At 36.5% G+C, this 25251-nt stretch overlaps 1 protein-coding gene across 1 annotated transcript in view; it reads left to right on the top strand.

Annotated features, from left to right (window-relative positions):
* Positions 1 to 8391: 8391 nt before the first annotated feature.
* Positions 8392 to 25251, top strand: part of kcnab1b (potassium voltage-gated channel subfamily A regulatory beta subunit 1b) — a 43176-nt gene continuing 26316 nt past the window's right edge. The window contains exons 1-2 of the mRNA XM_081375145.1: positions 8392 to 8609; positions 18681 to 18724. Of these exons, the coding sequence (XP_081231271.1) occupies positions 8395 to 8609; positions 18681 to 18724 (259 nt within the window). The 5' untranslated portion in view covers positions 8392 to 8394. The remainder of the gene's footprint in view (positions 8610 to 18680; positions 18725 to 25251) is intronic.

Genomic DNA, 25251 nt, shown 5'->3' with positions numbered 1-25251 from the left:
TCGTCTTTCCATAGTCCCTCAGTCTTTTCTTCACTGCCCCTCACTGAACCCTTCACTCTCTTATTCTTCTGCCATTCTCAGCATTCCTGAATTGAAGTGCTGTTATATCATTGTGAGTCTTAATTGAGAACGGATCTGTCTGAATTTGAACTAAATCAGTTTGAGTCTGAATTTGACAACAAATTTGTGCTTTGTGCTCTGAATATACAAACGTATTACTTTGAGTGCAGCCATATTGGAAAATGTCTACATTTCGATCTGTTGAAGCTCTTGTGTTTCTGATTTTGAGGTTGTTTACATTTTTTTTTTAGTCTGATTTTGAGTTCAGATCTGTTAAACTGGGTCTGAACTTTAAGGCAAATCTGTTTATGTAATTTTGAATTCAGAACAAAGCTGTTTATGTGAGTTTACACTGAGAACAAATCAACTGAACTGAGAACAAATCTATGTCAGCAAGTCTGAATTTAGAACAAATCTATTTTTGTCGAGTCAGTATTGGGAACAAATCTACGTAGGCGAGTCTGAATTGAGAACAAATGTATGTGGGCGAGTCTGAATTGAGAACAAATCTATGTAGGCGAGTCTGAATTGAGAACAAATCTATGTAGGCGAGTCTGAATTGAAAACAATCTAAATGTTGGCGAGTCTGAACTGAGAACAAATTTATGTAGGCGAGTGTAAATTGAGAATCAATCTATGTTGACGAGTCTGAACTGAGAACAAATCTATGTTGGCGAATCTGAATTGAGAACAAATTAATGTATGTGAGTCTGAATTGAGAATAAATCTATGTAGGCAAGTCTGAACTGAGGAACAAATTTATGTAAGCAAGTCTGAACTGAGAACAAAACTTGTTCAATTATAGTCAGTGTAACAAGTCAGCATTTTTGAGCATCATAGAAGGATGAGGAGGAGCTGATAGAACAAAAACTCAGTAAAATAGGACACAGGATCATTCAATGGAAAATTGTGTTTTCAGTAAATAGAAACAGAGGTTACAAGAGCCGTGCTACACAATCTCATATGTGTTCTGGCTGAAATTCTATGCATACCATTCCACTGATCTGACCTGATGTCATAAATATGGCCAAGCTTTTCCCAGCTTATCCCACCAAAGGAGCTGGCAGTCGGCACTGATGCCAGACAGAGCCAGACCCCATGCAAGAGCTGATTTTGTTATCTAATTAACAAATTACCAAGAATAATGCAATGTTATTTAATTTCTGGAATTAAGGAAGTAATTGAGTTGTAGATCCAGCTGTTGCTGTCACCTGTGTGTCTCAGTGTTTCTTTTTGTATGAGCGTATATGTGGGTGGTTGCTCAGAGATTTGGGGATTTTTTTCTGACTACAGTCACACAGAACATGGATTTTAGATGACTTACAAATCTATCTCCCATTGTTCACTGGAATGCCTCGAGGTCAGAAAACCCATAACTGGATGGTACTAAAGGATTACAATTCCATGCGTGATGTCCTCTATTTGGATTGGCCTCAGTTGGCCGCAGTTGTTTATCCAGACTGATAGCTCTGAGTGCTAATATAAAAACTGCCCTCACATCACAAGTTCTCACATCTTTCTTTATGATAGCAGAGCATTTTCAGCAAAATGTACCTGTACAAGGCAGCTTGCAGTGACATTCCCTTCCCCAGGCAGAGAAGCGCTCAGCGCTCTGAGAGAACCACAGGCCACTTCCTCCAAAGACAGCGGGCAGGATTGAGCTCACACCACACCGCAGGTTGTCCTCACTGGACAGGTAGATCCAGCTCTGCCCTTGAGCTTCAGCAGCTGGGCCGTTTTATGCAGATCCATGGGTACTCTTTAAAGGACTCAGTGAGCACCAACACCAAAATGATCTACAGGTACATATCACTCGTTTTTACACGGTGCTTGAAAGTTCTTTATACGACATAGAAACATTAAGCCATCATTACTGTGTCATAACTGGCTCATGGGAATGTGCCAAAAGTTACTGCACACACATGAACACGTGCAAACTTGATTTTATCATATCAGCAACATATATTCTTAGCATGTTCTTTGCAAAATGTCACTCTTTAATGCTTTTTTGTTATTCAAATAACCTCTAGGGGCTCTTTGACCCAGGCAGAAGTGTATGTACTTCTACTAGGAATGCTTATATCCTTAACTTAAACTCTTCAAATATAATAAACTGTGATGTTGTTGAAATAAGTCTCTTGTGCTCACCAAGGCTGCATTTATTTGATAAAAAATATGGTAAAAACATTAATATTGTGAAATATTATTACAATTTAAAATAACTGTTTTCTATTTTGTTCTATTTTTAAATGTAATTTATTCCTGTTATGCAAAGCTGAATTTCCAGCATCATTACTCCAGTCTTCAGTGTCACATGATACATCAGAAATCATTCTAATATGCTGATTTGGTGAAACCTTTCTTATTATTATTATCAGTGTTAAAAACAGTTGTGCTGATTGATATTTTTGTGGAAACAGTGATACTTTTTTTCAGGATTATTTGATAAATAGAACATTTAATGCATCCTTGCTAAATAAAAGTATTAATTAATTATTTTAAAAAATACTAAATCTTACCAACCCCAAAGTTTTGACTGTTGCTGTATGTCCTTAAAACCTGCTCTGAATTTATTAAACTCAGCAGTCGTTTATAAATTTCCAATACCTTTTGACTTGGATTTCAAACTAAAGGACGGTAAATTTATTTATTTTGGTTTGTTAGCTCAGCAAGGTAAAAAAAATTTAATAAGAGGACAGATTCTGTCATCATTTACTCACCTTCATGTCCCAATGACCCTATGACTTTCTTACTTCTGTTGAACACAAAGAAGATGTTTTTAAGAGCTTTGGGATCCAAACAACTTTCGACCTCATTGACTTTTTGTTTTGTTTTATATTTTTCAAAATATCTTCTTTTGTGTTCCACAGAAGAAAGGAAGTCATAATTGGAATAACATGACAGTGAGTAAATTATGTATGAATTTTCTTTTTTGGGTGAACTGTCCCTTTAAAAAAAAAAAAGAGAGAGAGAGTGAGAAAAGTAAAATATTCAGTTTCAACACTATTTAAGTACAAATTTCCCAAAAGAATACTTTGGTATAGAACTCTAATTCAATTACTCCGGTACATCCCTGATTTTATGAAGGGCGCGTTCAGCATGGTTTATTTTGCAGTCATGTTATCAGCTGTGTATTGTAATATTAATTTACTTGCACCCTTATTCATTAGACAAAATAAATTGCATAACTTGTAACGGCTTACACAAGAAAATTAGCAAATTAAATGAGCCGTGGACTCAGTGTTTGACTGAATTAAGCAGTTCACAAAGCAGGAAAAAATCAGGCCAAAGTGTTTAACCGCGATTCAAAAATGTAAAGCAGGTTTTCTAAAAGCATGTTTGCTGCTTTTCAGTTACATTCTTGACATGTTTATTAGACGCTTTACATTTTTAGAGCATGTCTTTAGAAGGTTCTGGAATGAAAAGACAAGTACCCATACTGTATAATCAGTGCATGAAAGCATGTGTCAAAGATCAAAGGTTTTGTTTATGAGGTGAAACACCAGTATGAGTCAGAGGTGTTATTCTAGCCGTGAAAGGAGGGCTACCGCTGGGTAAAATAAAGCTATTAGCTCTGATTAGCAGCCAGCTTGATCTCCTTTGACTCACACTGGTTCTTTATGCTAATGACTTGCAATACAACTAATCCCATATGACAGCTGGGATTATTCTGAGGGGTTAGAGAGAGAGAGAGATGAGGGTTAGGTACATAGTTGCGCTGAAGGAAAAGGTTATGCTGACAAAATGTAAACCTGTTCTAACATAATCTTGTCATATTTGATGTAGTCATAAAACATATATTATCAATTATAGGGGTTCTGTACAGCTTATGTTCATAGGCAGTGACCGACAGATTCATTCTGTGCACGTGCCATGCTGAGGCCAGTGGTTATGAGGATCTTGTTGACCAGGATGATATACTGTACGTCCACCAGTCTAAGATAAGATTATTTTTTTCTTTTGTTTTTCTGCGTCAATACATGATATTAACAAGGTAACCTTCCTGAACTAGCCAAATTAATATGCAAATCTTTATATTTATATTCAACTCTGACGTTCATAATTATTATTGATATTTTTTTATACATTTTCCACGGTACCTCATTCCAGTGTACAATAGCGATATTAAAAAGACTGGTGATATTCAATTTTTTTCAATCATTTACTGTTGTAGATGACATTTTAAAATGTATACATTCTAATTCAAATCTCCAAGATTGATTTGCGGATCGGGTCTGAAGCCGTGTATTTCTCGTCTCTGATATTATAATGGCAATAAATTAACTTCAAAATATGATTAGAAATAAAAAGTACAAAATTTGTTAAAAAATTAACATTGACAGTAGTAAGTTTACTGGCTTCAAAACACAAATGAAGATCTTTTTGATGAAATCTGAGAGATTTCTGTTCCTCTATTGACAGCCTACGCAACTACCAGCCGGAGAAGCCTATGGAGGAGTGAGACAGCTCTCAGATTTAATCAAAAATATCTTAATTTGTGTTCCGAAGATGAACGAAAGTCTTACGGTATAGGGTGAGTAATTACTGACAGAATTTTCATTTTTGGGTGAACTAACCCTTTAAAGTAATCGGTAACACTTTACAATAAGGTTAATTGGTTAACATTAGTTAACTCCCCTAGTTAACATGAACTAAGAATGAATAATACTTCAGCATTTATTAATTTTAGTTAATTTTAATTTCAACATTTACTAATACATTACTCAAATCAAATGAACATCTGTATTTTTTATTAATTAACATTAACAAAGATTAATAAATACTGTAACAAATGTATTGCTCATTGTTAGTTAAAACATTAACTAATGTTAACTTATGAACCATATTATAAAGTGTTACCAATAAATCCATGTTACTCCAGTGGTTTAACCTCAGTTATATGAAGTGACGTGAGTGCTTTGCTCAAAAAACAACGTCTGTGCATCAACACAACACACATAAAAAGATGATGAATGTAAATCTTACGGGTTTGGAACGACATGAGGGTGAGTAAATAATAACAGAATTAAATAGCAAATTATAGTCTATACAAGAAAATAACTTAAAAACAGCTAATAGATTTACACATTTTAAAATCAGCCAACTAAATTCAGTTCAGAAGGGCTAAATGGTCCCCCCAGCTCCAGCGCCGATGAACACATTTAATTGAGTTTCTAAATCAGTGACTTTCGCAGCTGTTCTTAGAGGGGAAAAACTTCTTAACTTATGATAATGTATCTGGATAAACTAAGACGTTAAAAATGAGCTGTGTCCTCAGAGGGCTCTTGCTAAAGCATGTTTGACTAAACTAATTTCCTGTTAGAAATCTTTATTTGGACGAGAGCGTAATAAAGTGGGTGATCTCTGACTGAGTCTTATTATCAGGGGGACGTTTAGAGAGATCTTTGTCTCAGGGTGCCAGAATAGTTTTTCCATCAGGGGACGCCAAAGTGTGACAGTCTCAGATTAAGCTCACTTTAATGACACACTTACACTCAGTTAAGACTGTCAGGCAGAGAAGGGCTATTCAGCTACAGTCCTGGAGGGCCACTGCACTGCAGAGTTTATCGCTCAAAAACCTTTATGGGGCTTTAGTTCATGTCTGTTTGCTTTGAGGTCATCTATGTGTACTCCTAAAGTAGAACATTTTAAATGCAAAACTCTCTTTTGGGAAATTGGGCCAATAATAACATTATATACATAATATAATCTTAATACGATTTTACACCACAATAAACAAGAAGTAAACACTGAGTCATTTTTGCTCCGCCAATGAAGCCACAGCTAAATAAACCGTTCCGCATCTCGTAGCAACATGCATTACTGGCGTTTCTGAACAAGTTGTTTGCGTGAATGATTTAACGACTCGCTCACAAAGACAGACACTTGTTTCATTGCTAAATGAATCTATCTTCTTGAATTAATCGTTTGAGTGAATGATTTAACGACTCACTCATAAGGACAAATTTAAAATTATATACCATTGTTGTATTTATTAATATTTTGAGTAAGCATTTGTTTTTATATTGTTAATTTGTTTCAGTTTGATTTAGTCATTTTGTTTTGTTATGTTTTTTTTACTATTTTCCATTTAGCTTTACATTTTTGAATCTAAATTTTAGTTTTAGTAATTTTAGAACTTTTTGAACATTTTGTATGTCATACCTTATTTAAGCTTGTCATCTAATAAGTTATATTTTATTTTTTATATCACATTTCTGACAAATATTTTGCAATGGAAAGATTGCTCTGCTCATCAAGTGATTTCATTGTTTTTAAGGGGTTCACCTTTATCCCACGGTTAAAAATGTACTGTAATTCATAAGCAAAAGGCACAAAGTGTATGTTTTGTATTATTTGAATTGCAGTTTTATAAATTTTATAGATTGTTTCCTCTTATGACCAAATTAATCTGGAATTTTCGGAGTGTAACGGTTATGTTCTATTATGTCCTGTTATAGTTCCAGTTTCAATCTGTTCCTGTTTGCCTGATTATAGTTAGTTTCCTCATAAATTAATTAGTCCCACACACCTACTCTATTTAATCCTGATTAGGTTTCCTTAGGTTTATAAGCCCTGTGGCTGTGTCAGAAATCACATACTCTCTTGAGGTATACTCATTTTGAATAAGTATTTACTTCACAACCTCTAAAAAAGTATGTTCTATATAGTATGTGTGTAGAATGAATGTAATCTGGATGTTCTACATTCGCCATGTTGTCATTATCATGTGATCTTCCAGCATCAGCTACGTCGCTTCACTGCCGTTCATACTCTTTTTTTTTTTTCCATATATGATTGGATGGTTTCTGTCAGGTAGTTTGTAATTCCTAAAAATCCAGACTTATTTTGAGTGAGAGTCTTTGCATTTGGGTCTACTCGCTTAGAGAAGAAATAAAAACATTTTCAGGTTCGGTCTTTAATATCTGAGTGCACCAGTCAGGTCGGATAACATGGTCATATTTACGGGCCGGGTTTGGGCTTTAACTTGACGTCTAGTTTTGAGCTCCTTCACTGAATGGCACGTTTTGTGCAATCATTGTCATAATCCCACTGCAGCACAAGGAAGTTTCGGGGAAAGCAGTGGCACACACGTGGCAAATGCATTGTGGGACATTGTGTGACCTGATAAGAGCCTCGTTTACTGCTTTTTAGGATGGTCAAGCTCAGCTTTCACATTAACGTTGTTTCATTTGACAACCAGATGTCAGTAACATTACTCAGTGACATCTTTCAGGGGTTTAATACATGCTAAAAGATGTCAAATCAATGATTAGCTGTTCCATCACACCCTTTTTTCAAGCTTTTGCAGCGGACTACATGTGACACACTGCGAAATGAGCATGACATCTGCATTATAAACGTATCCGAACGCATCACATTCACGCGTAGTCCCATCCAGATGGATTGTCTTCACTCTCAGCACTAGCCGCTGGTGAGAGACTGCAGTTATTTCAGTCTCATTGCAGTCTCTCTCTCTCTCTCTCTTCCTCTCCCACTCTCTCTTTCCTCTCTTCTTATATCGTCTCTGATTAAGCATCATTCTCACATGCTAGGCTTTCATGCCTCCTCTTTCACACTCACTCTCTCTCTCTCTCCATCTCTGATAGCTTCTCTTTCACTTACAGCCCCAGTGATCATGCCGCATCCCTCTCTCTCTCTGTCCTCTCCTCCGCCTGTCTGCTTTTGTTTACATATATCTTCATCAAACTGACTGTTTTTTTGTGTGTGTGTGTGTGCCAGTTGAACTGCATTCGCCTGTTTTTTGGTGAGAGGACATTTAGATGTGGGACGCAGCGTGTTTTTCACCTTGCAGCTCACTCATCTGGACGGCTTTCGGAAAGGGGTCCTGTTCAGACTTTCAGGAATACATCGATCTTCCGGTTTGCTGCCCGCCGAGTGTTTTCCCAGAGTCCCGGAGTCTGTTGCATAGCTGTGCATCTCCTGCGGTGCACTCGGACTGCTCTTTTAGTCTCGGCGAAGAGTGTGGGCTGAAGAAAACCCCCCTCTGCCCGTCATCAGCCTGAGGAGAAACACCGTTGAGGGTCAGCTAAGAACAGTGGAGAGGAAAGAGGCAAATCGAGAGAAGAGTGAAGGGCAAAGCAGCACCGCACAGGTTAAGAAGAGCATCAAGCGGCGGCACAGACGGGATCAGCTCCTGTTGGGAAAGAGAGTGCTAGTTTAAGAAAGAGAGAGGCTGGAGCACTTTGAATTTATGAACTAGTAACTCTTCAGCTTTTGAGATCCAAACCAGAACTGCATTCTGATTCTCTTGGACTTCCAGGACAAGCTGTGTCAGTTTTCCCTGCTCAAGATCCTTTGCAGCTAACAGTCATGCAGGTGTCCTTCGCGTGTACGGATCACGGGTTGAAGGCCCCGCGCACCAGCGAGCCGAACAAGCAGAACACGTCGAGTCCGAACACGGCCAGCGCAGCAAGGGCACGGTTCCGAACGGTGGCTCTGATTGCTCGCAGCCTGGGCTCCTTCACACACAGGCACCACATTTCCCTGAAGGAGTCCACTGGAAAACTCACCGGCATGAAGTACAGGTACGGAAAACTTCCGGCAACCACAGAAAACTCTGATGATATTGTTGTGAGATATCAGTTCTGAAACCTTTTTTTTTTTTTTTTATCTTTTTACGCTGACAGCGAGTTATAGTTTTGATAACACTGATCTTTATTTTTATGTTTTTTTAGTCTCAAAAAGACATGGAAAAGGTTTCTATAAAAATACCAGTTTATTCTGTGAATGAACAAACTCATTCTAGTAAATTCTGTCTGGTTAATAATGAGATTTGGTGGAGTGATTGATGAAGTTGAAAGTAAATTGTGATTGGCTAAATGTTTTTACAACTTTTTTTATTTATTATTCACTGCCAACAAACAGCGGATTCTTGTCTTGTGTGTGAAATTGTGAATTAGAGTAAAGGCTGGAGAGCTGAAAACATTCAGTGTGTGTGATTATGAGGGGGAGGTGTGAACTAATGGTTTTTGTGCTGGAAATAATTAAATGCATCTGAGACACAAGTATACCTCAAGCATGCAACAGTTATGGCATATCTGCTAGTTTCCATAACGACAGAGAACTGGCAGTTTGCCTGAGCTTTACTCTAATTGGACACATTAGCTATTGGGCAGGGGTCATAATTGGGCAGCAGGGTAAACCTGAACACCCTCGGCTGATGTCCAGCTTCACGCACTCATGTTTGACATTTATTACTTTTCTACACTTTCAATGAATTCATTGCATGAATGAAAGGGCAATTTCATGAGGAAATTAATTTGTCTTGATCTTTTGAAATAAGAGTTTGATGTACAATGAAAACATCCTGTAACTTTAAGAACAGGTACAGCTACTATAATACTACCTGTATATGTTTTCCAAAGGATCCCAGTGTCAGGAAAGTGTGGCTGAAGTTTATTTTTAACAAGATCAGGGGCATTTTAGTCTGAACTTAAAGAGTTTGTGTGGCACATTTCAGAATAGATTGTTTTGTGAACCTGTCACAAGGTAACACAGGCATTGTTATTGAAGGATGGAGCAGCACAAGCTATATTTTACTTGACAGCAAACCCATCCTGTGCTCCATGTGTAAGCACAGTAAAGAGCTGTTCATTTTACATGCAAAGAGGCTATTTACATATAGTCTTAAAGGAATGGCAGCTGCAAAAAAAAAAAAAAAAAAAATTATGGGGTAAGAAAAAGAGGGTGGAAGAAGGTTAAATATATTGCAATATTGACATCTTCACATTTGATCAAATCTCCACGATTTATTAACTTTATTTTGTAAGCATACTGCATAGTTGAGCTTGGAGTCAATTGTCAACGCAATAAAACATGCAAAACTGTGCAGGCATAATTTTTGGCCAGGTAATTAAAGTACAGAACAAACTAAATATTAATAACTGATTATGTTGTAGTCAATGTATGCTTATCCTCTGAGCTTTTTTTGCTAAATAATTTTGCCCGATAAGGACCGTTACAAAGTTTAGTGTTTTGTTCTTCCTTAATGAACTTGTTGGGTCATTAAAAACAAATATCCCCTCCTTCATACTGTATACACACACACACACACACACACACACACACACACACACACACATATATATATATATATATATATATATATATATATATATATATATATATATATATATATATATAAATGTGTGTTTGTGTCTGTGTATAATATATATATATATATATATATATATATATATATATATATATATATATATATATATATATATATATATATATATATATATATATATGGTCCCACTTTATATTAAGTGGCTTTAAGTATGTACTTACATTGAAATTAATAATTTGATACAATGTACTTATTGTGTAACTACATGTTTAACTTTTTACATTGTACTTACATTTAAAAAATTCCTGCATGTAATTACAGCTGTAATTAATTTATGTAATTACATTTGTAATTACACAGTTGACCCTTCCCTTACACTTTAAACCTACCCAATCCACCTCACCTGTCCCTAACCTTACCCGTATCACACCTCAATAGCAGCAAAAGTGTACAATACAACATTAACAAGTGTATCAATACAACATGAACACAATAAGTACATTGTACTTATTTTTTTGATGTAAGTACATAGTACTTAATGCCACTTAATATAAAGTGGGACCTATATATAAATAATATACAGTATAGTATTGTGAAAAATAAATATACTAAAATGTATTTGAAATACATTTATTTTATGCTAAGTATGCTACAAATACATTTACATATTTATGTACACTCTCAAAAAAAAAGGTACAAAAGCTGTCACTGGGACAGTATACCAATAATATAAATACCCTGCAATTGTATTTAGAAAAAGCTGAGGAGATATTAAATGAATTACATTATTTGACTTATTAAGGTCATAATCAAGTCACATAACAAAACAAAACTGTCATAGGCAAACACAGCTTGCAGGGCACAACCTGCCTCTTGCGGACAATTTTTAGGTTGTTTTCACAAGGCAAAGTTAACCATGAGTAATGACCCTCTGTTTATCCGTATATGTCGGATGTCCTGGAGAATAAATATCCGTCTCTGTGGTTTAATCATCTGTCACTCACTGTGATTTAATCTTTAGAAATAGCAATTGCTCTGACAGCGTAGAACCTCGGGTCTTTTTGTAACATTACATTTTTCTAGAAAGTCATTTTTCTACAAATGTGGTGGCAAGAGAAAATGTACAGGCCATTAATATACATTAATAATAACATTTGGGCCATGCCTCCTAACAATTCTGAGCAGTAAGGCTTTTTTTCTGCGTTCTCTCTCTCTCTCTCTCTCTCTCTCTCTCTCTCTCTCTCTCTCTCTCTCTCTCTCTCTCTCTCTCTCTCTCTCTCTCTCTCTCTCTCTCTCTGTCTCTCCCCCCTCTCTCTCTGAATTTATAAATGACAAGGCTTAAGATATAGTTTAAAAACCTTTGATGTCTACTGTGTATTTTATTTTACAAACTCCAAATGTATTATTTTACTCGTGCTTATGTGTATCTAAATGTCTGAAACCTAAAATAAACATTATGAGGTTGAAAACACTGCATAGTTGTGATATATGACAGCGCTGAGCTCGTCCGTCAGCGCCAACCAACGCGCAAAAGCACAGTTTGAATCTTGCAGTTACAGTATGTGACGCCACTGAACATTCAAATTCCCATATGTGGGACTGTACTCTCAGGGGCACAGAAATAAAAATCCCATATATGGGACTGTACCGCTCAAAAGGTTAAACATTTCATTTGTAACCATGAAGGCAAAAATGAAACTGAGTGGGCACAAATCAGATCTTTTGCCCCCTCGTGGCGCCGGGCCTGTGTCTACAGATTTGTAAAAGGCCATATCTTAGTGTGTCCAAGGGATTATGCATTATAGCATTGTGTGTCATATTTTTATCGCTCTCTCTTTTATTTGTTCAAATCACAGAAGTATAATTTTGCCTGGTATTTCTGAATTCATAGCAGTAAAGCAAACAGTTGCAGTGTTGATGGTTCACTGGCGGTGCTGCACAGTCCAGATGGGCAGTCGTGCTGTGAGTGTGTGTGTGTGTGTGTGTGTGTGTGTGTGTGTGTACGCGCATTCTTCCTTGTCATTGTATTTGTGTGGGCTTCTGTTTTCTTGGCCATTGGCCTGTTAGAAATCAATCAGTGTATGTGTTAGTATTATTTGTCTTGTAAGCCTTTTTTCTTCACACCATAATGGTCCGTTGTGCTATAATGTGTGTTTTTGTGTGTGAGTGTAACACAGCAGCCACTTTGTTCCAGAATCTTCAGATGCACATGCAGGATAAGGAAACCTAACAAACAGCCTAAAGGGCACAGGAATATTTCATTTTTTAATTTTCTGGGTTTGTTGGGAGAGATATTTGTTATCATACATTATTAGCCAGGTAGACTTTAAAGGCAAAATCTAAAATCTATATATCTGTCTATCTATATTGGTAAGTTAGTTTGTGGTAGGCAAGTCAAATATATGGTTTGAGCAACATTTTCTATTATTAATCAACATTATCACTATTTATTTTAATCTGACTGTCTGCCCTCCCTCCCTATCTACTGTTAGTTAGTTAGTTAGTTAGTTAGTTAGTTAGTTAGTTAGTTAGTTAGTTAGTTAGTTAGTTAGTTAGTTAGTTAGTTAGTTAGTTAGTTAGTTAGTTAGTTAGTTAGTTTATACCCAGTTAGTTTATTCCTTGTAGGCAAGTAAAACATGGTTGAGCAACATTAGGGCGAGTAGATGATGATAGCATTTAAATTTCTGGTGAACTATGTTTTTAATTGTCAGATTGTGAGCTCTGGGCTGCTCAGACACTGCTGAGGGATCAAACCTGATGCCTATAAATCCCTTCTTCCACACAGTTACCTATCTTTTAATCATCATATTGTGTTATTCATTGTTGATGAGGCTTAATAGTTTTATTTTATAACTGCTTTGTTTTTATTAAAAGAATCACATGCACTCACAGTGGTAATATCGTTCAGAACACACACACACACACACACACACACACACACACACACACACACACACACACACAAACACACAGACAGAGAGAGAATAGTAGTTATCACACTCTGCAGCAGTCCCCTGACTGCTCTGAACTCGTTATCAATTCTGTTTTACGACGACTATACAGTATAACAAGAGACAGTAATTAGGCCTCACACTCACGCACACTCTCACAAGCTCATACTCTTACAACAGTCTTACTGAAACACTTTTAACGGTCATACTGAAAAATATTTGAATGCTTTTCTTTTATCTGTCTGGTCATCCAAATGCTGCATGTTGTTAGTTTATGTCGGCTTCCGGTAGAACGTGTGTAGGTTACTGTTACTGTCTGTCCGCGTGGCAGAGCAATTTAATTCCATTTAAGCTTTGATCTGACTTCATTTTATATCTGACTCCATTTTATCACAACCTCAAATTTATGTTAGATTACCAATTGGTTATTGGTCAATTATATAATACTATATTTAGCAGTACATTTGATTGTTCTATTTAACTCTTTACTTATATTTTACCCTTTCAGATTAGTAAGCTATGTTGTTCAGTGGTCTTCACGTCTTCTGTTTAACGCGGGGTCTCACGATCACAAGCTCGTCAGTTTCGGCCACCAAATTGCTATATAGGCTACCTCGATTGGTCGCATTCATGCTTACACAAGCAAAGACTTTGGTATAGCCCCCATGGAATTGCATACACTCGAATTTAACATAACATTTACTTCAGTAGAGGAATAGCCACTATTACAAATATAAGTTGACCAACTTTACTTCTCTTATAATAGCTTTGGATTGGCCAGGCTGTGGTTTCACAAACACTTATTTAAAGTAACATTAAATTAAAACAGAGGTAAGACACACCTAGATTTAGGCTGGTCAAACAGCACTTTTGCTGCCCTAAACGGAAATTCACTTCTTGTCTTTGCAAAACCAAGTACTTAGTGCCAAATATTAGTCATCACTAATCTGACGCAAAACTTGCGGTAACATACGAATCCGTTTAATCTAGCTACTTGGGAAAACAATTTCAGAGTCAGAATAAAATCAAATGTAACTATTTATTATGTCACGGTAAATGTACCGTGCAAATTTCATAATCAGTTCAAATAATAAATGCAAAACATCAAATGCTCTGGAATAAAGAGAGATGCAAAACTGACATTACAAAATACATGATGCAGAGTGTTTTGCATACACTCCACATCACAGACTAATTTGAGTTACAAATCGCCCTGAGCTTCTTGTTGCATTTCTGCAGACAGAAACTTCTTTCACATGGAAACATTTACTAACAATGGGAATTCGCATTCAGAGTTTACACCTTTTGAGAGCAGGAGGCCATTTGCCTGCTCTGTGTGCAAGTTATCTCTAAACTCTTAAAAACTTTATTACCTTTTGGTTTACTTCTTTGGGAACGTGTACCAGTCGCACTGAGACATTTCAAATGATACCAAACATGTTTAATACTGTATGCTAATTATTCACATTAAACCATATAGATTTTTGGGTGAATTTTGGTAATCTCAGCATGAGAGAGAAGGAGTGGGGGAAGAGGGAAAGAGATGTATTCTGAGGTGAGACTTAACAAAAGATAGAGTTCAAATGTTAATTTCCTTTGTTTTCTCAGAGAGTTGCCATCTCTTCCAGTTCTTCCAGTTTTTCCAGTCTTACACCCTTACAAAAAAGTATTGTGACGGTGTCATAGTACTTTAGTATATACTATGGTACTGTATTTTTATACGGTGCATGATTTTTTAGGACATGGTACCATGCTGACAGTGACAGTAAAAAATGTATAATGTTACAAAAAAATCTATTTCAAATAAATGCTGTTCTTTTGGATTTTCTGTTCATCAAAGAATCCTGTAAATCCTGTAAAGCAATGCAACTTTTTTCAAAATTTATAAGAAATGTTTCTTGAACAGAAAATCAACATATTAGAAGGATTTCTGAAGGATCATGTGACAAAGACTATTTGGGTGCTGAAAATTCAGCTTTACCATCATAGCAATAAAGTCGTTTTCAAATATATTTTTAAATATAGTAAAAGTTTTTACCGAATTATTTTTACTTTCAAAATGATGAATTAGTTTTTTAGATTTTTTTTTTATAAACCAATTTAAAAACTTGAATGTATAGTGTATTTTGGATGTTTACTATGGTTGTACAATGGTATTCTTAATACTTTGGATTTCCATTTAAAACACCATGGTACATAAATTTCAGTACAATTTCTTTTTGCTGTGGTGGTACTATGGTAGTTTGGAACATACCATGGTACTGAAATTCATGCTCCATGGAATTTATATGGTACTTCCAAAAATACTGTGCTACTACTATGGTAAATGTCTGAAAAACATCCACTGCCATGGTAATTTTTAAGTTTATGACATCAAATATGGTATTACCATGGCATATGGTACACCATGGTACTATGATAGTGTCTAAACTGTGGTACCAACTATAGTTACAATGGTAGAATGCCCAGGAAAACATGTCATTTTTATGGTACCATATTGTCTGTTTTGATTTCTGTCTGTTCTGTCTTTCTCCGCCCCCTGCCTGTTTCTGTCTATGGTGTTTGATTGATTGTTAGTTCAGTTCAGGTGTGTCTTGTTAATTTGCTCTTCAGTTCTGTCTATGTTGAACCCTGTGTTCTGTCTGGTTCTTTGTCAGCTCTTAACATTGCATGTTTAGGTTGTTCTGTTCTTGTGCTGAGATTATTTTGTCAAGTTTGAGTTCGTTTGTTAATAAAACTGCTGCACGTAGAACCTGCTTCCTCCATCTCTGCAACCGATTGTAACACATGGTGATTGCAACACAAGTGATTCTGTCTTTTTGTGTTGTGTGTTTTGAGCATCCAGTCAAAAAAAGAAAAAACCTGTTGTGTTCCTACACGCAGTCATGTACATATACAAACAAATGAGACCTGCTTTCCTGTCATGACACATCTGTTCTTCACACACCTTCCTCTGAACATTGTCAGTGAGACGACACATACCGTTTCCATTGGCTTGCTGAGGCATTTCTGAGCTCTTCTGTCATACAGTCTCTCAGTTCTTCAGCTCTCTGACTCCGCTCGCTGTGATGAGGAAGGATCTGTTGACACCCAACAGCATGTGTGTCTGCTACCCGGAAAAAAAACGCACTCCCCCATCACACAGGAGAAAAGGGAGTTTTAAATTATATATGTCTGCAGCTGAGAATGTGCTGTGGTTGTAATGTCACACAAACTAATAATGGCTCGGAAAAAACATAGAGTGGGAGATGATGTTTGGGCGACATGCACCAGCTGCATCAGTGTGAAGGATGAAGCCACCTTTTATAATGACAACAGATTTGTCTTATTTGAAAAGGCAATACCGGTAATCTGAAAAGCTGACTTGACCTGCAGGAATAAGACAGAGAGATAAACTAGATCATTATCTTATAATTTGGTTTCATTCTTAATCAGATTACTTAAGGATGTTGATATGCAAAAATTTGGAGACCGGTTCGTTTGGAAGGGAAATGTGAACTGTCCGTGCTGAATTGGTATTCTCATTGTAAACTGAAAAACGGGCTGGGTGTCCGGAAGCCAAAATCAATGTTCTTGGTTTCCCTCCAAATGCATGCTAACTTGCTTTCTGTGAGGCAATGCACAGCTTCACAAATACACAGAAATATTCAAGTGCCATAGCTGGTTGTTCCTCCTAAAAATCCATCTTGATGGTCTTATTGCGATGCAAAATCCGGTTTTGAGGATGGCAGGGTTAGATCCAGACATCAGGAGCTGTTGCTCTGGTATTTTTAACTAAAAAAGAAAATGTGAGTGGTGTTGCTCATTCAAAACCTACCACCACGATAAGGTGTTGTGGGTGGTTGTCAGGATGTTTGCTAAGGCGTTCTGAGTGGTTTTTAGTGCTTTGCTATGTGGTTGCTTGGATTCTCTGGGTGTCTTGTGGTCAATAACAATGATTCAGGTCTCTACTTCAATGCAAGTTTATGGGATTTTTCATCTACCGGTTGAAAATTGTAAGTTCAATCACATAGAAAAGCAATATCACACCTCTCCTCAGCAATCCACATTATTTGAAGTGTCATTTATTTCTGTAGCACAAACAAATTACATCAAAGTTTATTACTTCAGCGTTTGATTGGATGGATGGATAAAACAATGGATGGATGGATAATGAGATGGATAGATAGATATATGGATAATGGGATGGATTGATGGATGGATAGAATCTTTTCCTTCAAACAGTAAAATAAACTGTACTTAGTCTACATGTATTTATCATAATCACAGGATAAAAACAAATGTTTAAGCAATCTGAGGACAGTAACAGTGAACCACATAAAATCAATGTTATTTCATCTGTGACTCAGTCGGGCATTAAGAGGACGCCACATTTCAGAGTAGAGGAAATTTTAATGATAGGGGAGTGGAAATGGATTGCTGAGGTATTACTGTAGATTGAAACCAAGGCCGCTGTTAAAGTCACATTCACACCCTGATGAATACAGCTGTAGCTAATGTATTTTATATTATAGCTAATAAGATGATCTAAATGGGAGGCTCAAGCCATAAAAAGTGTAGATCCAAGACTTTGAGGCATAAATACCAGCCAGCCATTTTGTGCGTGTGCATTCACGTGTACTTTTTTAAAGGTATTAAAGAGTTTTTGTTCTCTGGTAATAGCTATCTTAAATCACCGAAGTGTTGTAAGAGTCACAGCGGTCTCTGTGAATCAAACATTCAGTTGTCATCTACACTGAGAGAAAATTTAAATGGTTTCCTCTGGGTCTAAAAAGGAGGTCCATTATTCACATGCACTGCAGACCCAGTGTGGGAGGTCATGAATGTTTTTTTTTTTTTTTTTTTTTTAACAAAATAGCAGAAAAATGTTTAAACAATTAGGACCTTGGTGGCTTTTTAAACGTTTTATTTTCCTTTTGAAATAAAAGTGTTCAGTGTACTATGAAAATATCTATGCAGAACATTTCAACGTGTATTTATTTATGTAACTGTCACAGTTCAATGCTATTGAAGGATGTGTCTGCACTCCAAAGCTCTTCTGAAAGTTTTAAAGGTTTAAAAATATAAATTATAATATTTCAATTAAATAGCTATTTTGAATTATAACTCGGTTAATTTATTTTTTACTGTTATTCCAATTCACAATAACTTTTTTAACTTATTGTGGGTGTGGCCAATTCAAATTCCCACTCATGAATGGTGCTGGATTTTTAATTTCAGAATTTTGCCCATCCCTGCATTGCAATAGTAATAATATTTGCACAAATTCTATTAATATTTAATATTTATGATTATGTAATTTTTAGTATTCTGCTCAGAAAGTAAAGCAGATGTTCAGTGAATTTATACTATTCACCAATCACCATCCAAATCAGTAAACTCTAAACTGAAGGAATGCAATGAGCTTTCTCAAGCCTTATCCAGAAGTTGTTGGTGTTTCTAAGAAGATTTCACATTAATTTACCACATTTATTTTAAGGAGACACACCCAAAATAAAATAAAACAGGCATGTCTGAAGTGAAGACACTTGAATGTTATGTCCTTGGTAACAGATTTCTCACTTTCTCCACAGGAATCTTGGGAAGTCAGGACTGCGGGTGTCATGCCTTGGACTTGGTGAGCATTTTTTGATTTATAAACCCGCAGCCATAAACCATAAACACCAAAAGGTCACACTGACAATAAGTATCATAGATCTGTGATGCACAAGTGCAGGCAACATTGTGTGTTTGAAGTCACATGATCTTGAAAATGTTATCCTCCATCCATTCATATTTAATTTATCATGAATTAAAACACAAGCTCACTAATTGCCTCACACACTCCACACACAGCGGGAGAGTGATGAGATGACGCTTAATTTATTCTCTTTTTTCTTTTAGTTTACGATTAGATGTTTTCATTCACAAGACTTGTGAATGGAAACATAATGACTGTATAAATCAGTTTTGAGATAAAAACACGCAGTGGCTTATATAGCAGGCGTTTCTAATGCTGCGGGGGCTCCAGGAAACCGTGCAAGAGATCATGCAGTTTATTCCAATCTGGCCGTTCTATATTTATCACTACACACTAATGCAAGATACGCAAGAAAATTACAGCAGTGTCAGTTCTGGTCTGATGTTCTGCTCTCATTTATAAAATGCAAAAATTTTAATGGTGTATTGAAAATGTTATGTTTTGTCTCCAAGAGCAAACATATTTTTCTCGCATGAAAACCACAGTGCATTGAAAACTGAATTGGTTTGGTGTGGACTGAACTAGGATAAGTGAGCTGGATTTTATTGTTGTCATACTAAAGGCTTTCAGAAAGAGCACTGAGGAACAAGCAGCTGCTATTCCACCATTAAAAAAAAAAGCCCTGGGCTTATCTTCACAATCCTTTTCCAAATGGTGTCTCTCTTATCTTAGATAAGAATCTTCCACGGTACGAGTCTTTCCTCCATCCTGCATCTAAATATACACTGCCGTTCAAAAGTTTGAGGTTACTAAGATTTTGAAAAAAGTTTCTTGTGCTCACCAAAGCTGCAACTATTTAATAAATGGCACAGTAAAAACAGTAATATTGTGAAATATTATTACAATTTAAAATAAGCATTTTCCATTTTAACATAAAATGTATAATGTATTTCTGTGATGGCAAAGCTGGATTTTCAGGATCATTACTCCAGTCTTCAGTGTCACATGATCCTTCAGAAATCATTCTAATATTCTGATGTGTTGCTCAAGAAATATTTCTGATTATTATCATTGTTAAATTCATCTTTGATGAAAGTTAAAAAAAAATGTAATGTTAACTTAACTGTCACTGTTGCTAAATTTAATGCATCCTTGGTGCTAAAAGTATTATTTTCTCTCTTTTTTTTTTAAATCGTATTGACCCCAAACTTTTGAATGGTAATGTACAGAAAAAATTACATAAAAAAATAAGATACAAATAAAGTTGTTCCTTGTTGTAAAATTGTACTTATTTAACAACATCCAGATGTATTGTTAAATATTAATAGTTGACTTTTACTATTATTCGCTAACAGACCAAGTTAACATTGATGAACTTAATCAAAATGTTGAACTCTGCTTAAATTTGTTGCATTGAAGTTGCTGTCAGCAGAAATCAACAACTTCTAATGAAAGTGAATAAAATGGACTTGAGTGGCTTTTGGTGTTATTTGCATGCACTTTCTGTATTATTTTAATACCTGATTAACTGAGTATACAAATCAGCAAACAGAGCAAACATGCTCACAAAAGCTGTGCTGAATGAAACTTGCAGCTTATTTTGTGAATAAGGCTTTAAACTACTAAGAGCTTAATTTCACGCCTGCTTATTCAATGATGGTTAGTGATTGAAATGCAGGTTTTGGTGCTGAAATACTTTGCTAAAGTGCTGCAACTCACCCTTCATTGCTTGTAGCTGTTATTTTCCTGAGACGTCAGAGGTCATTGCTTCAGGTCGGACATCGCAAACATTAGCCACTTGGTCAAACGCTGCAAGAGCACTGCAGGCCGATAAGATTTCAGTGCTTCAGACATGCACTTTACTGAATACATGAGGACAGCTTTCAGTGGAAACCACTAAAGCAGCAGTAATTTCTTGTGTAGGCTTGCGTGTGCATATGTGCATGTATAAATGTATGTTCATTCATGTGAGTCTGTTTGCTTAAAGACTATGATGGAAGCACAACAATTTTTGTACAAATTTTTGTACAAATAAAATATATAGGTATGGTAAATATCACTCTTGGTACACTTCAATGTTTTAGTGAATAAAAGTGTAAAATATAACACAGCATATATTACGTTTTTTCATTTACTAATGTAAATGAATATAAAAAATCTAGTCAGTCAGATCTAATGCAGTAATGTGTGAGGAGACCCAGGATTAGGCGGAAAGATCCTGTATTCCCTTGTTTGTCTCAGTTGATGAGCTGCCGAAGACCCTGGTGCACACCGTTGCTCACAGTAGCTGTACGCATAAAGTTATCTGGCAGGATGAGGGCTGTTACATCATGAACGAAACACAAGAAAGACGCCAAATGCTTCCTATAGCTGCACAGGTGTCACCAAGGGAACGTAACACTTGCAAACGCCCACACTATTTCCTCATTTATCCTACAACCCATGGGCGCTTGATCGCCATGGGAACAGCTGATCATCCCCGACGGGTTCCCTCACCCTGAAACACAGTCGGGTGTTTCTTCGAATGTCAACCGATCCCATATATTTGAAGCCCAGGACACCAGTGCTTGCTGGAGAGATGCTCATCCCGCAGCGGGGTGAGTTTTAGGGTGATAGTAGGTGATTCTGACAGGGATGTGGGGCAGTGACTGCAGAGTCTTACCCTGACAGCAATGAATCATGGGTGCTTTAGACTGCCAGCAGTGTGAGTCAGGCCAAGAATAACAGAGCCCTCAGGAAATCCTGGGACAGATTTTCCCAAGAATCAACCTCATTTTTATCTCTTTAGCTACATGCTGAACTAAAGTATTGAAGCATTTATTTGTTTATTTTTGATGGTTTCAATTTCCCTATCAAATATTATATATATATATATGTCTTATATACATATATATATATATATATATATATATACAGTATATATATACATATACATATACATATATACACTCACCTTATATATATATATATGTGTGTGTGTGTGTATATATATATATATGTGTATATATATATATGTGTCTTATATATATATACATATATATGTCTTATATACATATATATATATATATATATATATATATATATATATATATATATATATATATATATATATATACATATACATATACATATACATATATACACTCACCTAAAGGATTATTAGGAACACCATACTAATACTGTGTTTGACCCCCTTTCGCCTTTAGAACTGCCTTAATTCTACGTGGCATTGATTCAACAAGGTGCTGAAAGCATTCTTTAGAAATGTTGGCCCATATTGACAGGATAGCATCTTGCAGTTGATGGAGATTTGTGCGATGCACATCCAGGGCACGAAGCTCCCGTTCCACCACATCCCAAAGATGCTCTATTGGGTTGAGATCTGGTGACTGTGGGGGCCATTTTAGTACAGTGAACTCATTGTCATGTTCAGGAAACCAATTTGAAATGATTCGAGCTCTGTGACATGGTGCATTATCCTGCTGGAAGTAAATTGTAGCCTCTTTTTCATATTTGTAGTGGAGATGAGTGGTACCCGGTGGGGTCTTCTGCTGTTGTAGCCCATCCGCCTCAAGGTTGTGCGTGTTGTGGCTTCACAAATGCTTTGCTGCATACCTCGGTTGTAACGAGTGATTATTTCAGTCAAAGTTGCTCTTCTATCAGCTTGAATCAGTCGGCCCATTCTCCTCTGACCTCTAGCATCAACAAGGCATTTTCGCCCACAGGACTGCCGCATACTGGATTTTTTTCCCTTTTCACACCATTCTTTGTAAACCCTAGAAATGGTTGTGCGTGAAAATCCCAGTAACTGAGCAGATTGTGAAATACTCAGACCGGCCCGTCTGGCACCAACAACCATGCCACGCTCAAAATTGCTTAAATCACCTTTCTTTCCCATTCTGACATTCAGTTTGGAGTTCAGGAGATTGTCTTGACCAGGACCACAGCCCTAAATGCATTAAAAGCAACTGCCATGTGATTGGTTGATTAGATAATTGCATTAATGAGAAATTAAACAGGTGTTCCTAATAATCCTTGAGGTGAGTGTGTATATATATATATATATATATATATATATATATATATATATATATATATATGAAATTAATACTTTGATTTAGAAAGGACGCATTAAATTGATCAGAAGTGACAGGACGCATTAGATTGATCAGAAGTGACAGAAAAGACATTTAAAATGTAACACAAGATTTGCTTTTTAAATAAATACAAAGTTCCGTCATGAAACTCTAGATGGCGCAGGCTGATAGGTCCTTAACTCAATTTGGTAGCGATGGCATCATTATCTACATAGCGCAGCTGATAGGTTGCTGTGGCATCAGTGGCCAATGAGCTGCAGCTCAACGTTCAAATCCTTGCAGGGGTTTGCTGTTAGCAGTCTGCAGCACACTTTCAGAAACCCTCCACCTTCCCCAGCTCCACCTGTGTAGATCCACTATATGAGGGTTATTTCATGTATGTTATATATGTGCAGCAGCAGCAGCTTGTCTTACTTCCTCACAGCAGCATGTCTGTGAATGTATTGGCTGTAGCAAGTCTCTGTACTTGCTCTGCAACAACAAAAGCAGCAATGACCAACATCAGCATCAGCTGCAGCAGCGCAGGAGATCTATTCCGCCAAGACCAAATACATTAACACTGCCAGATCCATTACTATGCCAATCTCTCTGAGAGTTGTCATGACAGAAATTCATTAAAAGAAAAATTGTATCATGTTTCCACAAAATACATAGTAACAGTGCTGTTTTTAAAGGGGGGGTGAAATGCTCATTTTCACTCAATCTCCTGTTAATCTTGAGTACCTATAGAGTAATATTGCATCCTTCATATCTCCAAAAAGTCTTTTGTTTTATTATATTTTTAATTGAAAGATTGGCTGTACCGAGTCTTTCCGGAAAAAAACGAGCGGCTGGGGGCGGGCCGTGTGAGCGAAGCTAAAGCTGTGCTAACGCGCCGATAGCTAACAACACACAGAGACATTTGTTCAACAGTTTTACTCACCGTCCGGTTCCAACGACCGCGAACCTTTATCATTGTGACTGCTCAATCCTTAAGCATTAGACGATCTGCAAATCCATCGATCTGGGCTTTGTTTATAAAACAATCATCGTCGAAATGCAGGGAACAACAACTCCGTTTATGCTCAGGAAAACAAACTCCATCCACGGGTTCCTTAACGCTGGGTTCTTTGGGAATCTGTGCAGGGTTGTCTTGCCCTGGCAACCAAAAACACACTTCTTTGGTGACATTGACTTCCCAAAAGCCGGGCAGGGCGCTTTGATGGCGAACTGCTTTCACTCTCTTGCTCTGTTTTACGAGTGCGGGCGCGCCCTCGATCTTACCGGAGAAGTGCCCTTAGGACCCATATAAGGAAATTCCGCCCTCTCTTACGTCAGACAGAGCCATACTCGAAAAAAACTTTTCGAAACTTGTGACAAACCGGAAGGACAATTTTTGGAACAAAAATACTCCTTCAAACGTACAACTTAACTTTTGAAACTTTGACCATGTTTAGCATGGGAATCCAACTCTTTAACAGTGTAAAAAACTCAGTATGCATGAAACAGTAATTCACCCCCCCTTTAACATTGATAATAAGTTTAATGAGCACCAAATCAGCATATGATTTCTGGAGGATCATGTGACATTGAAGACTGAAATAATGACTGCTGAATATTTAGCTTTGCCATCACAGGAATAAAATTACATTTAAAAAATATTAAAATAGAAAATAGTACCTTTAAATTGTAATAATATTTATTGATGTAAAAAAACTGCATTCAAATTTTTGGCAGTGAGGTTTAATGTTTCGACTTCCCTAATTTCTTAGGATTAATTATGATATTTTTATATTTTCACAACTGCAAAAGCTAATAACCTTATAAAGAACTGGAAAAGTTCTTGCTATTTAATAAGATGGTTAAAATACGTACATATTCTGATGCTTTTCATCCAGAGAGACTTATAAATAAATAAATAGTTTTTATAAAAGATTCCCAAAAAAGAACACCATTATTATGTCATATTGAATTAAATCAATAGGGAAATGTTGATTTGTTTACATCAATATGGAAGTGAAATGTATAGCCTACATCAAGTCCACTGAACAACAATGAAGTTTAATGAAATGTCACTGGCCTTGTTTTCTTAAATTCATCTTTAACTTGTATTATCACTGTAAAACATTCAGATTCAGGTCTGTGTTTCCTTCTAATGTGTTTGAAGGTTTCAGTGACAGGCACCAGACCAAATAAATTAAACTCTGCGTGAAATACATTTACATTTATTCATTTTGCAGACGCTTTTATACAAAGCGACTTACAAATGAGGAATACAGCAAGCGATTCATCGTGAAAAGGCAAACAAGAAGAAGAGTAGAGAAGAAGTGCTCAGAATACAAAGTTTCAGACATTGCTTAGAGTAGCACAAACTAGAAAAGAGAAGGA

This window comes from Scardinius erythrophthalmus, assembly GCF_964197995.2.
Source record: "Scardinius erythrophthalmus genome assembly, chromosome: 9".
Lineage (NCBI taxonomy): Eukaryota > Metazoa > Chordata > Actinopteri > Cypriniformes > Leuciscidae > Scardinius > Scardinius erythrophthalmus.
The sequence above is the reverse complement of the archived record's forward strand: the minus strand, read 5'-3'. Positions and strand labels throughout refer to the sequence as shown.